Below are 14336 nucleotides of genomic sequence, written 5' to 3' on the forward strand. Positions count from 1 at the left end.
TCACATGGATGCTGGGGATCCTAAGTAGAATAGAAATCCACACTCCAAAGTTCCCACAATGACATTTAACCGTTCTAGTGACAAAACATTTCTCTATTTCATAGTATATTATAATTACATTATTTCTGGACAAATTTTATTAAAGTTGTAAGAAATCAAAAGAAGAAATCAGCTTTTAGGGACATTATTATAGTTAGGAGTAGTAATGTATGCTTCTAATCCCAGGATTCAGAGGTTAGGGGTAGGGGCATTATGAGTTTTCAAATAGCCTGGGCTACATTAGAGATCCTGTTCGAAGAAAAAAAAAAAGGAAAAAGGACATAACATGTAGGAAAACTTAAGAAGTCTGTATATTATATTCTCCAGCCTTGTTGTTTCAATGACTCTATATTTGTTTATAAAATTAGGATCACAGAGGCTGGAGAAATAGCTCAGTGATTAAGAACACTCGCTGCTTTGGCCTATAAACCAGGTTCAGTTGGTGGCACCCATACGGCAGCTCATAATCATCTGTAACTCTAGCTCCAGAGGACCTCTGTGAGCACCAGGCACACATGTATTGCATACTCACATACAGGCAAAACACTGACATTCATAAATAAAATGTAAAAACTGGATCACAGTCTTATGGTTGGATAGCTTTTAACCTAATGTGCCTTGAAACATCTTGACAATAAAAAGTATTTGGGGATTTTTATTATTTGGAGTTACATGCAACACAAAAAACAATTAGCTACTCATTTTAAGTGGTTCTGTGATGTACTCTTTCAGGTAGTTTTGCATGCAATTCAGATTAACTCTGAAAAAGAAATTCTTAGTAGGAGAATTATTGGGGCAAAGGAATAATTGGCTTAAGGTAATGAGCCATATAAGCATAGTGCATGGCTGATCCCTCAACAACCTTTCTACCTTATTTGCACTAAATGCAGTTAATATGGGTTATAAAACTGGTTGTATTAAAGGACTAACTTCTGATTAGAATACACCAGAATTTCAGAAAACTTTTTCCATAAAGGATCAGACACATTTGTTTTGTGGGCCATATGATCTCTCACATCTAGTCAACTCTGCTCCTACTGGGTATAAATAACTACAAATAAGCAAATATTAGGTATTCTTGTTTATCAATAAAACTCTTATCATAGCTCAATAGTTAAGAACAGTTGCTGCTCTTGCAAAAGACCTGAGTTCAATTCCTAGCACTCACATTAGGTACCCTGTAACTACAGCTAGAGTATCTGATGTCCTGTTTGTGACTTCCACAGGTACTTGTATACACGTGCACATACTGACACACAAGACACACACACAAACATAAATACACACATATAAATACAAATAAAAATAAATCTTAAAAACAACAAACTTCTATAAAAGTAAGTAGTAAGCTAGAATTGGCTATGAGGCCCAGTTCATAGACCTGAAGTCTACAAAGATCATGGCAATCCCAAATTCCGTCTCTTTGTAGAAAAGAGCTGTCTGGAACCCAAATTTAAAGCAATTAGCGTGGGCAGACTTTTGGCAACAATTCTGAATTTAGCGGTGGGCATGCTGCCTGATGTGCCCAAACAATCTGAAGGGACAAATTCATATCCAATGGTTTGGAATGTGGTATTACGTCTGAGAAAGCAAACAGCTAAATTACTGCTGGCAGTTTCATGTATACAAGAGAGATCAGCTCTGAGTAAAATTAACTGAACTGTAGGACAAAGAGAAAGCACAAAGTTGTGATACCCTGGAAGCACCAAGTCTGACTGAACCAACACATTTCCTTTTCTATTTAAGTTAGTTTAAACTTCTTACGGTGACAGTGTAATTGAATACGCTATCAAACTGCCAACAAAAAGAGCACACAAATTTGTATGTTTACGACAGTAAAGAAAAGAATTTTGTGTTTCATTTGATAGACAAAACATGTCTTAACTCTAATCATTAATTCCCGTTATATAATATATAAGCAATGTCAATAAAAGCTAAAACATCTGTTCTTTCTTTCATCTTTCTATATCTCACCTTTTTTTCTAGAAGAATTAGCTTAAACAGGATCAAGACCTGCAGAAAGAAAAAGAAATGCTATGTTACTCAGGTCTATTATTAATGACTTGCCATTTTCTTTAATAAAATATAATCATGTTATATAATATTAAATAATTATAGTACTTAAGATACATGAGAAATTATGAACTTGAAGTGAAAAATTCAATATTACCTATGTCCTCTAGAAACATGATAATCATTTAACCTTTAATTGAAATAGTTCTTTTGGAAGAAGCAGTGCTATCTCTGTTTGAAAAATTTAAAGCTTCTGAAAAGGCATATATTTGAGGCTGGGGAGTGGCTCAGTTGGTAATGTGTGTGCTGACTATGTATGACAGCCCTGTGTTCAGATTCCCAGAACCCTTTAAGCTATGTATGGTGGTGCACACTTGTAATTTCAGCAGTCAGAGATGGAGGCAGGAAGATCAGAAATTCATGGTTATCTTTAGCTACACAGTGAGTTCAGGGATGGTCTGGGATATATAGCATTTACATGAATATTCAATAAAGGTTTGGTAAATAAATGATTAATGTGTGTATGTCCTAGAAAACATATACTTTAACAATAAAGATCATGATGTCTGGCACCAAAAACCAGAACAAAAGAAAAAAATAATTTGCATGGAAAAAAACCCCACTTTTAGGGAACAACTTTTCCCCACCCACACTGAGTGAAAATGCAAAGACTGCGAATAAAGGAATCAAAAGCAAACCCTATCCAGCAAGAGGTAATCCCAGACTTTTACCACACAAATATTCCTGAGGCCTCCAGCTCTGTATGGTTCAGAAGCTGTCTTAGAAGAGCAAAACCACAATTATGCCATCAGCTGATTGTAATGCTGCCCCAAGTTCACAGGAAAGGAACCCAAGAACAGACTTTCCCATTTCAGTACATTGCAAGTTGCAGGATTTCTATCACACCTTGTGTCGAAAATGAAGGACAAGATCTCGAGGAGACAGACCTACAATGTAAACAGGAAAGCTAAATGTGAAAGGAAGAGAATATCTAAAAAAGAAAATGAGAACATGCAAATATTTAAACATTTATGTAATACTTGGTGAAATACATATATACTCAGAAAGAGTATTGTCTTACACAATCTTCCCCAAGGATGAAAATGTTTAAAATATGCCCTGTCAGACACATTATCCACTGAGGACTTCAAATGTGGCCTTTAAATTTTATTAACTGAAATACAAATACAGTTTTATCTATACATTATTAGTGAATACTTCTTTAGACATTGGGTCTAACACTTACAGTCTACAAAAATAAACCACAGAAATTTAAAATCATGAAGCTTACACCTCAGTGGCAGCCAGTCATTTAAATGGGACTTCTGGTCAGTGTATTACATATAGTATTATTTCTGAATCACACTGTTTTCCAATCATTCATTTCAAACACCACAGTAAAAGAGAACACAATTTATAAGCACATTCTTATAACAGGACTATCAGGCTGACTTTCTGCATATGACTACACTGGTACTGGCTACTTCACATTGAAATGGAAACTGAGAATGTACACATTGCCATAGTGTTACAACCATTTCTTACTACAAAAGAATATTTAATGACTACCTCAGGCAACAATTGATTTTTTGAGCTGTCAAAATAGTGTACATTTAACAAATCCCCAAGTTGAAGAATCTCAGTCAAGAACTAAGCAGTACCCCACCCCTACCCTGGTAATTACACATATCAGCATTAACAGAAAAAAGTCCAGTACATTCTAAAAAGTTGAAATTCACGTGTGCAATGCCCATAACTGTCAGTACCAGTAAAAGATAATGATCAATCTCATAAGACGGCTAAGAGGGTATTTAAAAAAGAAGCAAATTTAAGAACTTAGATCCCATACAAAGATTGTATAAATATCTAATTATTTGTATAATATTCAATGAAATGCACATATGCTTAACAGTTCTGATCATGAAGAGCTACACATAACCAAATTTGGCCACAGACAACTTTGAGGACATAGCTTCTGACCTGCAAGTTACTTACCAAGATACACCTGAGATCCTTCTAATGAGGCCCCTCCTAAGGAACTGTTCATGTGCTCGTAGAGTTCCTGTGGAATGCAGACTGAGTTTAGAACCTTACACTGTCACTTTAGAGACTAAGCTCCTAGAAACACGATCAGAAGAGAGCTGGATAGGTTATTCTGCTACCTACTAAATTAAGCAACCATGGTCTCTGTAACCTACTAGTTTTCAGCACTCAGCTCATTTCTTCTCTTGTAAACATGAACAGTACCAGGAGAGTAGCTGAGCAAAAAGAACAAAAAGCTACTCAGGATAGTCTTTTGTTCTGAGCCATTTCAGAGCTTTAACAGGGACATAAATTACCTTCCCTCTGCTTTTATACTAAATTCTCCCCAGGGTCCAAGACAGATCTAGAACTGTATACTGATGCCAGTCTTGAGAAAAAATATGCTACCCTTCTTCAATAAAATACCAGGAACTAGAAACCAGATACTCAAATTCACAGTGCCATAGCAAAGCCCTTGTGTTTCACACTAGTTGTTTAGTCACTGTTTCCTCAGGGACAGTTTGAGTTTAGTAGCTGGGCAGCTCTCGCTATATAATCAAGGTTTTACGCAAATATATTTTAAATATTTATTTTTATTATTATATTTTATTTATATATTTAATAATATATTTATTATTTATTTATTATATTTTAAAGATAAATCTTAACATTTTTCTTAATGTGTACGTGTGTCCCTGATGAAGCCAAAGAAGACATCAGATCCCTAGGTCAAGGTTGTGAGCCATTTAATGTGGGTGCTGGGAACCAAACCTGGTTCCTCTGCAAGAGCAACAAGTGCTCTTAAGCACTGGACCTGGAGCCCAAGCAAATGGATTTTAACACCATGTTTTTCTTAAGCCACCAAGGACTATCCTGCACAGTACTACTATAAGAGCTACTTGATTCATTAAACTACTTTTCAACAAACACAAGTGTAGGGAAATTAGTTACCTTTAGAATAGAAATTTGGGAAAAATCTTTCTCTTCAAAATATGCATGTGTAATGAGTTGAAGTTTTGCTTGAAGTAAGCCATAAAGAGGCTAAAGAAAAAGAGAAACCATCATTAGGTTGATCATAGTAAACAACAGGAAAAAACAAATCCCTGTCATCTTTTAATTTAAAGATATCAGGGAGGAAAGTTAGTAACACCAACTGAGGGCCTACATACATAGCTGGAAGCTGTGATATTACACATTCTCACTCTTTGGCAGCAGGTGAAAACTATCTTGGCAAGGTGGTGAGTCAGGCTCAGACTCTGGGCCTTGGCTCCATCTTTTATCTGATTAATTAAGGGCCCTTAACCTTTCCATACCTCCTCAGTAAGCTGATCCTGTATGCAAAAAGGTGGAACTTCTACGGCCGTGTTAAGAATTAAATAACAGATAAAGCACTTAGCAGAGTCTGGCGCATACCAAGAATGTCAATAGTTATTGCATTCATTCTGTTGCGGTACTACCTAATCATCCTCAAGAGGTCTGCTTACAGAAAGTTGAACGTTGATTTAAGTTCACATCTTTTGTTTTCTGTCATTTGTGAAATGTGAGATCACCTAGTCTATTTCTTCTACCATAATATTACTTTGTATACTTGAACAAAGTTATTCTTCAACTGTTATTTTTTTCTACCCAAAATGGATCATATCCACCTTTCATTTAACATTCTTAAGACATTTTCTCATTTATGTGCCTCCTTCAGAATGCAAGTCATACTGAACTAGTTCCCTGTTGCAGAATATTTGTTTAAACTGTGAAGGTGCATCTTTGCCAAGGTGCCTTCTGACTGGGTTTAATAAAGAGCTGAATGGCCAGTAACTATCTATGCAGAAGAGGTTAGAAATTTCCAGGGAGAGAGGGGACTCTGGGAAGAAGAAAGGTGGAGAGGCCAGCCAGTCAGACTTCAGGAGGTGCAAGATGGAAAAGAGGTAATGCCATGTGGCAGAATGCAGATTAATATAAATGGATTAATTTAAATTATAAGAGCTAGTTGAGACAAGCCTAAGCAAAAGGCCAAGCATTCATAATTAATAGTAAGTCTCCTTGTTGTTATTTGGGAACTGGCTGGTGGGACAAAGAAAGACTTGTTACAGTCCCCATCCCTGTAAATATGAGTATTATTATTAAGTACAATATCATTACATTTCCATACCATTATAATGCACTATGAACAAGTGAACCTTTCTGATTAACTAAGCTGTTCTCATTTCATATGTCTCTTTTAGAGGCAGACAAAACTGGATTTTTGCCCTATTTTTATACTTAGTAATCTTACATATGAGAATTAGATGTTATTATTCTAAAATGTTTATTTATAAAGTTAGACTATAGCAAAGATATCTCAAGATTGTTAGGAAAATAAAAAAAGGCAGTGTTATATGAAATGTCTGGTAAGAACTAACACCTGACACAGATAGACACTTGGTGGTTTCTGTTATCCAAATTGTCCTCTGAAGGTGACTACTTGGGAAGCCTTCCCATAAGTATCTACTTTCACATATGATAGCCAATGTTTCGGTTAACTGGCCCTGTATACAAATTAACTGAGGTGTATTTTTCAGGCTATCCTTCTAGAAACTGTGAATTATTATTATAATTATTAGAGTTATCATGACATGCTGGTGCACATCATTAATCCCAGTATTCATGAGGCACAGGCAGAGGCAGAGGCAGAGAGGCAGAGAGGCGGAGAGGCAGAGAGGCAGAGAGGCAGAGGCAGAGGCAGGTGGATGGACCTCTGTGAGATCAAGGCTAGCCAGGCACACACTAGTGAGATCCTGTTTGCTCCTGCAAGGAAAAAAAGTGTATTATATATTATAAATTATTATTGTTCATAGTTTCTCTTCACCCACTTCTCCATCTCCTTTTCCTCTTTAGATAGTAATAAATCCCAAATAAGTCCTATCTTACAAACCTGGATTTACATTATTAAAGACTCTTTATTTGGAGTTTTGAGACAAGGTTTTTTTTTGGGGGGGGGTGTAGCCTGACTGCTGACTGTCCTGGAATTTGCTCTATAGACCTGGTTGGCCTTGAACTCAGAGACCCACCTGTCTCTGCTTTCCACAGTGCTGGGATTAAAGGTGTGTGACACCATCACCAAGTTAAAACTTTTTCTTTGTTTTGAGACAGAATCTCATTATGTACTTCTGGTTGACTGAACTCACTATACAGACCAGGCAGGCCTTAAACTCTCAAAGATCTGTTTACCTCTGTTTCAAGTACTGAGATTAAAAGTGTGCCACCATCATAGTCTATACAAAGAGTATTTAAACTGCCTGTGGATAAGGAAATTAGATAAGAACACAAGAAATAATCAGACAAAACCTACATATATCTGGTAATTTGGTCAATAAATCATTTTCAATCTTGGTTTGGAGTGACTGCAGAATGGTTACGATAGCAATCATAAAATATAGATAATTAACATAATATAGATCTAGACTCTTCCCCACAATGGAGATTTTTGGAAGGAGGAGGGGAACTAAATTTTACTGTAGAATTAGGCATTTGATATAAAGGTGTTATCATCATATTCATCATAATAGATACTGAATATTGTAAATTATTCAACTGAGGACTATGAAAACCAAAAATGTCACTGAATTTGTACTTCCTTCTTTCCTTCCTCTGACCCTTTTCCCCAACTCTTCTTTTGTGGTGGTGAGGAGCAAAACTAGAACTTGAATAACAGATAAACATCTCAGCTACTTATTTTCTTTTAAAAAATAAAAATAAGCTGAGTGGAGATAGAAGCTAGAAGTGGAGATAGAAGGATCAGGAATTAAAGCTATATAGAGTTCCAGGTCAGGCTGGGCCATGAGACTCTGTCTTAAAAACAAAATGACATTAAAATGGGACACTGGCATTGGCCTAACTGATACAGGTGTTTGCAACCCGATGATACAACCATGATGACCCAGATTTGATGCCTGGAGCCTACATAAAGGCAGAGGGAGAGAAGTGACTCCACAAAGTTGTCCTCTGACCCTCACATGTGCACTGTGCATGCACTCCTCCCCCACACTAGCAGTACAATTTAAAAAATAAATTACATGTTTAAGTGTGTAATTGTTAATGTAATGTCAACTTGAAAAAAATGTACGTAGAAGAAACACAGCTCTGAAATAGTTATAGTATGTACAGTTTTACCATGTCATTGGCTTTTCTCAAACACTCAAATTTAAAGTATATATTAAAGTTATTAAATGTCTTCACTGCAATAGTCATGAACTTCTATATTACAAATAAAATTAGAGCAATTATGATATTTGTAAAGTTATTAAAACAGCATTTATCCAAAGTCTTGGGGACAAACAAAAATAGATAAATGAAATATAACGCTGCTCCATTTGGATTAAATGTCAATTTGCCCAGCAGAATACAAATAAGAGCAAACTGCAGGAAGCAGAGGGCCCAGGAGCACATGGGCAAGCACTCAACTAGCTTTAGCAAGTCCTTATTCTAAAAACACAAGTTCTGCTTTGAATGTTTATATGTAAGAAAGTTAGAAGATCTCTTACCAGCTTGCTCAAAACACAGACACTTTTCTGAACAGTCTCTCTGGTGATGTCGGCTTGCCTTACTTTTAATGCCTATTATGAGTAAACAGTTATTTATTAGAAATACTTCATAGCAGCATTTACAAAACAGTTTCGATATGAACCTAATAATTAAATAGAAAAAAAATCTTGCATTCAGTTAAATTAAAGAACTTCACAGTTAATCTCACATACATTAGTTGAATGTACCTGCTAGCCTTGCACTGAATGTCATTAGCTAGGCACTGGGTGGAATAGTAAATGGACAGCCCCACTGTCCTGGAACTTACAGGTAGATGGAAACTGCTTTATGTTCAAGTCACACACCAGACCAACCATTCAATGAGAACAAACCCATAAAAACTGACTGAATTAAAAAAGATTTGTTATCTCTCAAAAACATACCTATCAGAAATCCAAAAATTGAGAGTCACAGGATGGAAATCAACCTACCAAGCAAATGGGAGCCTTCAAAAAGCAAATCTTGCTAGATTCATAGCTGTGAGAGTAGACTTCAAAACTAGTCAGGAGTGATAAAGAAGGTCACCATACCACAAATGTGTTGTTAGGAACTGATACTCAAATTTACTTCTGGATGTACTTCCTCTTTTCATTAGTAAAGCTATTGAAAATGCTGTGATATTTTCTTTTTGTACATTTCTATACAATTAAACACTTCCATGGAGTTTAATTTTTAATATGATTTTGATGCCTTCCATTTTTCATTAGTTCTCATTATGTAAATTTAAATATGCTCATAAAAATAATGCATGACAAAAAATCCACACAAACAAATCATAACAAAGCCGGGCGGTGGTGGCGCACGCCTTTAATCCCAGCACTTGGGAGGCAGAGGCAGGCGGATCTCTGTGAGTTCGAGACCAGCCTGGTCTACAAGAGCTAGTTCCAGGATAGGCTCCAAAGCTACAGAGAAACCCTGTCTCGAAAAACCAAAAAAAAAAAAAAAAAAAAAAAAAACAACAAACAAACAAACAAAAAAACCAAATCATAACAAATGCTGGTACCTATGTGGAGAAAGAGAAATCTCGCTCACTGCTAGTAATGGCGCAAATTATTATGGCCATCAGTATGGAGGTTACTCAAAACCCTAAAAATTGGGAGCTGGAACACTGGCTCAACAGTTAGGAGAGCACACTGCTCTGCTCTGGCAGAGGACCCCAGTTCTGTCCTAGAACCCATGTCAGGAGGCTCACAACTACTGATCACTCCAGCTCTATAGGACTGAACACCCTCTTCTAGCCTCTTCAGGTACTTGCACAGATATACTACACTGAACATAAAGACTGTGATGCCTGAAATGACCAACATCTGGGCAAGGGTTGGAGGTGCTTTTTCCTGCTGCTGCTGCTGCTGCTGTTGCTGCTGCTTCACCAGCAATTATCATACCTTGGCTTCAATTTGTCGATAGCAAGAGATACCATATACTGTGGCTCCATTTCCATTTCTGGGTGGTAAGTGAAAAAACACAGTATCTAAGAGATACACAGAAAAATGTAGATAGTGATGTTAATTACTCATTACTGAACAATCAAATGTGAAGTTTTAATGCAGACATTAACACACAAATGATGACACAACCAGGTGAGACTTCTAACATCACAAACTTTCCCCCAATCTTTATAGTACATGTCTGTCACAAACCTATGAGATAACAGGTAAAATCGACTGTACAATTATAGAAAATATATGCAGGAACTGTTCCAGACTAAAGGAAAGTCAAGTCATAAAAATTGATGGCAGCATGTAAATGTTGAGTGGATACAAGAAATTCTGGGAAAACTGGGAAAATCTGAGCACACACTGGATATGAGATGATATTATAGGATTATCGTTAGATCTTAGCTGTGATAATACATCTGAATGCTAGGAAATTATTATATCCTTAGGGGGTGCATGTACTAAAGTATTTAGAAGTCGAGTGTCTGTCATTATTCCAAATGACTTTGGAATAAAAAAGAGACAAAACTAAATATACACATAAATATAAAGAAAATCTTAATTTAACTTTCCCACTAGACTGAAAGCATCCACAGCAGAAAAGTTAAAATGAAAAGTATTTCTTAGGTCTCATATCCTGTAATAAAGCTCATTTTAAGCTGCATAGTAAATTTTGATTTATTTTATAAGGTAAATATTAAATATTGCAATAGGAAAACAAGTAGTCAAATTACATTGAATTTAGTTTAATCAAAGTAAAAAGGTACTTCATTAGGTCTGGCAAAGCACTCTTATATGGGTGTAGAAGACTCAGTGAAAATGTCATTACACTCTTCTTTGAGGACACAAACATTCTCCTCATGCAAGCAAGCGACTTTTAAAGCACAGGGTTGAGCAATGAGTCAAAGAATCAATCTCAGCTGTATTCAGGTGGGCACGAGAGAACAACCTAGTAGTCTGAAGCTGGAGCTTTCCAGGCCATGAGTAGTTAGTGCAGGTAAGTCTCCATTTCTACCACTGAGTGGAGTCTGAAGCAGGATATAATTGCAGGCACAAACCCATTAGCAGCTGTCCTGTTCTGGCTATACCTGAGTGCTCTGGTCAGGAGGAGAACCAAGGGTCACTGACTACAGCCCCATCACTCTCTGAAGCTTCTCTAGCGCACACCTCACCTCCAAACAACACATACACATTTTATAAATAATCACAATAGGCTCAAAGGCTTTCATTTACCAAAGAATTCAAGACTGTTACGGAAAAAATTTCCAAAACTGCACCTAGTAATTGGTCTACAATTTAATGACATACCTTCCTGATAGTTATGCGCACCATCTGGTAAGGCGAGGAAAGGCAAATACTTCCATTCTTCAGGTAGAGTGTGACTGTCATGTCCATCTCCTGGAATCAGTGGTGGGTAAGAGAACTCAACCTAAATTGGAAAAATATCTTAGCCAAACAGAGACCAAAGGAAGAATTTTATACTAACAAACAGTAATGCTCTTGAACCCAAGCACAGGAATTTATAGAGTATTTCCTGCTTACCTGAAATGTCTAGTTGTAACTCAAAATGCGGTCTAAAAGTATAAAGCTAAGCCAAGAGAACTTCAAGTATCTCACTTAAATAACCAACCCACGAGGCCAGACCTACCCTGATTCCAGTCATTTCACACATTTATTCTGAAGTGATAACAGGAGGAAAGACTGCAACAATGGCTGACTTCTAAAAAGCAGAAACAATGACACTCTAAATCACAAGGAATAACCTTTTCTTTCTCGTTTTATGTGTACAGGTGTTTTACCTACATGTATGTAAGTATACCATGTGTGCCCTTTTCTAGTGGTTACCAAAGAAACAGGAGGTGGGGTCCCAAGCTGAGTCTGAGGGAAAGAAGGCCCTATCCTCAACTGCCTCCAAGCCTGTTAATTCCTATCTAGCTATCTAATAGGAAACATTAAGACTGCCATGCCTTAGTGTTTAAAATAATATAGAAAATATAGAAAAACAGTGAAGGCTATGTTGAGGCCCATTAAGGGAAAGCTACTTTCTCTGGGTCAAAATAATAGAATCTGAATTATGCCTGTGGTGGAAGACATGATATTCTGATAAGCTCCAAAGATTAGAACATTATATACTCCAGGGCCAATAAAATGATTCAACAATTTGTAGCCAAAACTAAAAACTTAAATTCAATCCCTGAAGTCCATGTATTGGAAAGAGAACTGGCTCCCCAAGTTGTGTGCCTGGTCTGTCAATCACCTTGCCAGAAGACTGCTCCTTAGGAAAGCTGGTTTACCTGAAGGCTGTGGCGATGGGAAAAATGATCTCCTTAAGATCATGTACATCTCCCAGAAGCCACACTCCCAAAAAGTTGCTTACTGCCCTTCCATTATGTAGCACTACTAAGTCTGCCAGCATTTCTGACTCAATCAGTATAACTTTCCCTTTTCTACCTAGTTCTTCTTTGGATACAGTCCAAATGCTGCAGACTCTCTGGGCCTTTTTACTTTTTATGAAGACTCCTCCACCCCCATTTATAGCTGCTTGCAGACTTCCATGGCTCAACCCTCCTGGTTTCTTGGACTCTAATTTGAAAGGTATGTTTTTTAGAGCCTATGAGATGGCTCAGAAGGTTAAAGACATCAAGTCTAAAGACTGGAGTTTAATTTCCAGGACCCTTAGGGAGGAAGGAGGGAACTGTTTTCAAGTTGTTTCCTTTAGACGTTGCCTGAAATCAGACTATTTGACAAGAAATTATGTGTTTCTACAGTTAATTTGCTAGTTATAGTCTAGACTTTTATTTGTTCTAGTACATAAACTATAACTGTTAAATTGCCATTGCTTTTTTTTAAATATTACTTATTTTAATCAGAGTCTTACTATGTAGACCAGACTGGCCTTGAACTCGGAGATTCACCTGTCTCTGCCTCCCAAGTGCTGGAATTAAAGTTAAGTGCCACTATGCCCAGCTCTTTTTTTTTTTAAAAAGTCACTTCATGAGTACTGTATTTACATAATTTCTACCCTCTCTCACTCTCCATTCCAACTCCTCCCATGTCCTTCCCTCTCCTTATGATTTTGTCTTTATTAATGTTACTTTACACACACACACACACACACACACACACACTCACATGTGTGCATGTTTTCAGGCAAATGTACATATAAATATAACCTGCTGAGTCTATTTAGTGTTGCTGTTGTGTATACGTGTTTAAGGCTGAGTCCTGGGAATGGGAAACCTATTAGGAACTTGTCCCTGGAGAAGACTGATTCTCCCTCTCTAAGCACCCATTAACCACCTATAGCTCTTCATAGTAAAAGGAAAGTAAAACCTCCATGAACATATATAAAATTAAAATGTATTTTTTTAAAAAAACAAGGCAGGGCCTTTTCTCTTCCTCTTCTTCATCTCCCTTCCTTGGCAGCAGCCAAATTTTATAGCTTGTTGATCTTGTTTGTTTCTTTCCTTTCCCTTTCTTTTCTTTTTCTTTTCTTTTTCCTTTTGGAGACAGGGTTTCTTTGTGTAGCCCTGGCTATCCTAAACTGGCTCTGTAGACCAGGCTGACCTAGAACTCAGAGATTTGCCTGCTTTTGCCTTCTGAGTGCTGGGATTAAAGGCGTGTGTCCTATTTAAAACCATTCTTTTTTTTTCAAACTCTAAAGAAAAGGTCCTTAAACTTCCTTCTGAGTCAGTTTCTAAATTGTTTTATTAAAAGACTAAAAACCCACAAAAGGAAACCTCAATTTCCCTGGTAAAGTTCCAAATGTTTTGCAATTCTGCTTTTTCTTCCCCTGGAAATAGAGGGGGGCTAGAGAGATAGCTAAGAGGTTAGAGTACTTGCTGCTTGTCCAAAAGCTCAGGTTTGATTTCCAACACCCACATCAAGCAGTGCGCAAGTGCCTGTTACTCCATCTCCAGGAAATCTAACACCCTCTTCTGGATTCCACAGGCACCTGCATGCATTATGAATATATATACTCTCTAGCACATAATCTACACACAACATAAATAAATCTTGGGGGAAAAAAAGAAACACAGAGTCTTGAGGAAAGGGTCTTAAGGCCCCACCCATCTCTGAGGAGCTACTGGCAGTTATAGTTGCTGTGGAATGGGAAGGGATCTTTTTTATTTTTTATTTTTTTTAGCAATATAGCCATTAAGCTGCCCAAGTTTCAGTGAATTACTTCCCCATCCATGCTTGTGCAGTGGGTCACACACACAAAAACAACAAACAAATCATGAAGGAAGACTTGTTGAGAAGAAAGGG

The 14336-nt window shown here is 37.1% G+C and overlaps 1 protein-coding gene across 1 annotated transcript in view; it reads right to left on the reverse strand.

Moving 5' to 3' along the window:
* Positions 1–14336, reverse strand: part of Avl9 (AVL9 cell migration associated) — a 48670-nt gene that overhangs the window by 29720 nt on the left and 4614 nt on the right. Inside the window, exons 2-8 of the mRNA XM_038318736.1 lie at positions 11376–11496; positions 10017–10102; positions 8592–8663; positions 5026–5115; positions 4048–4114; positions 2959–2999; positions 2014–2052 (exon numbers count right to left, since the gene is read on the reverse strand). Of these exons, the coding sequence (XP_038174664.1) occupies positions 2014–2052; positions 2959–2999; positions 4048–4114; positions 5026–5115; positions 8592–8663; positions 10017–10102; positions 11376–11496 (516 nt within the window). The remainder of the gene's footprint in view (positions 1–2013; positions 2053–2958; positions 3000–4047; positions 4115–5025; positions 5116–8591; positions 8664–10016; positions 10103–11375; positions 11497–14336) is intronic.

This window comes from Arvicola amphibius, chromosome 2 (genome assembly GCF_903992535.2).
Source record: "Arvicola amphibius chromosome 2, mArvAmp1.2, whole genome shotgun sequence".
Lineage (NCBI taxonomy): Eukaryota > Metazoa > Chordata > Mammalia > Rodentia > Cricetidae > Arvicola > Arvicola amphibius.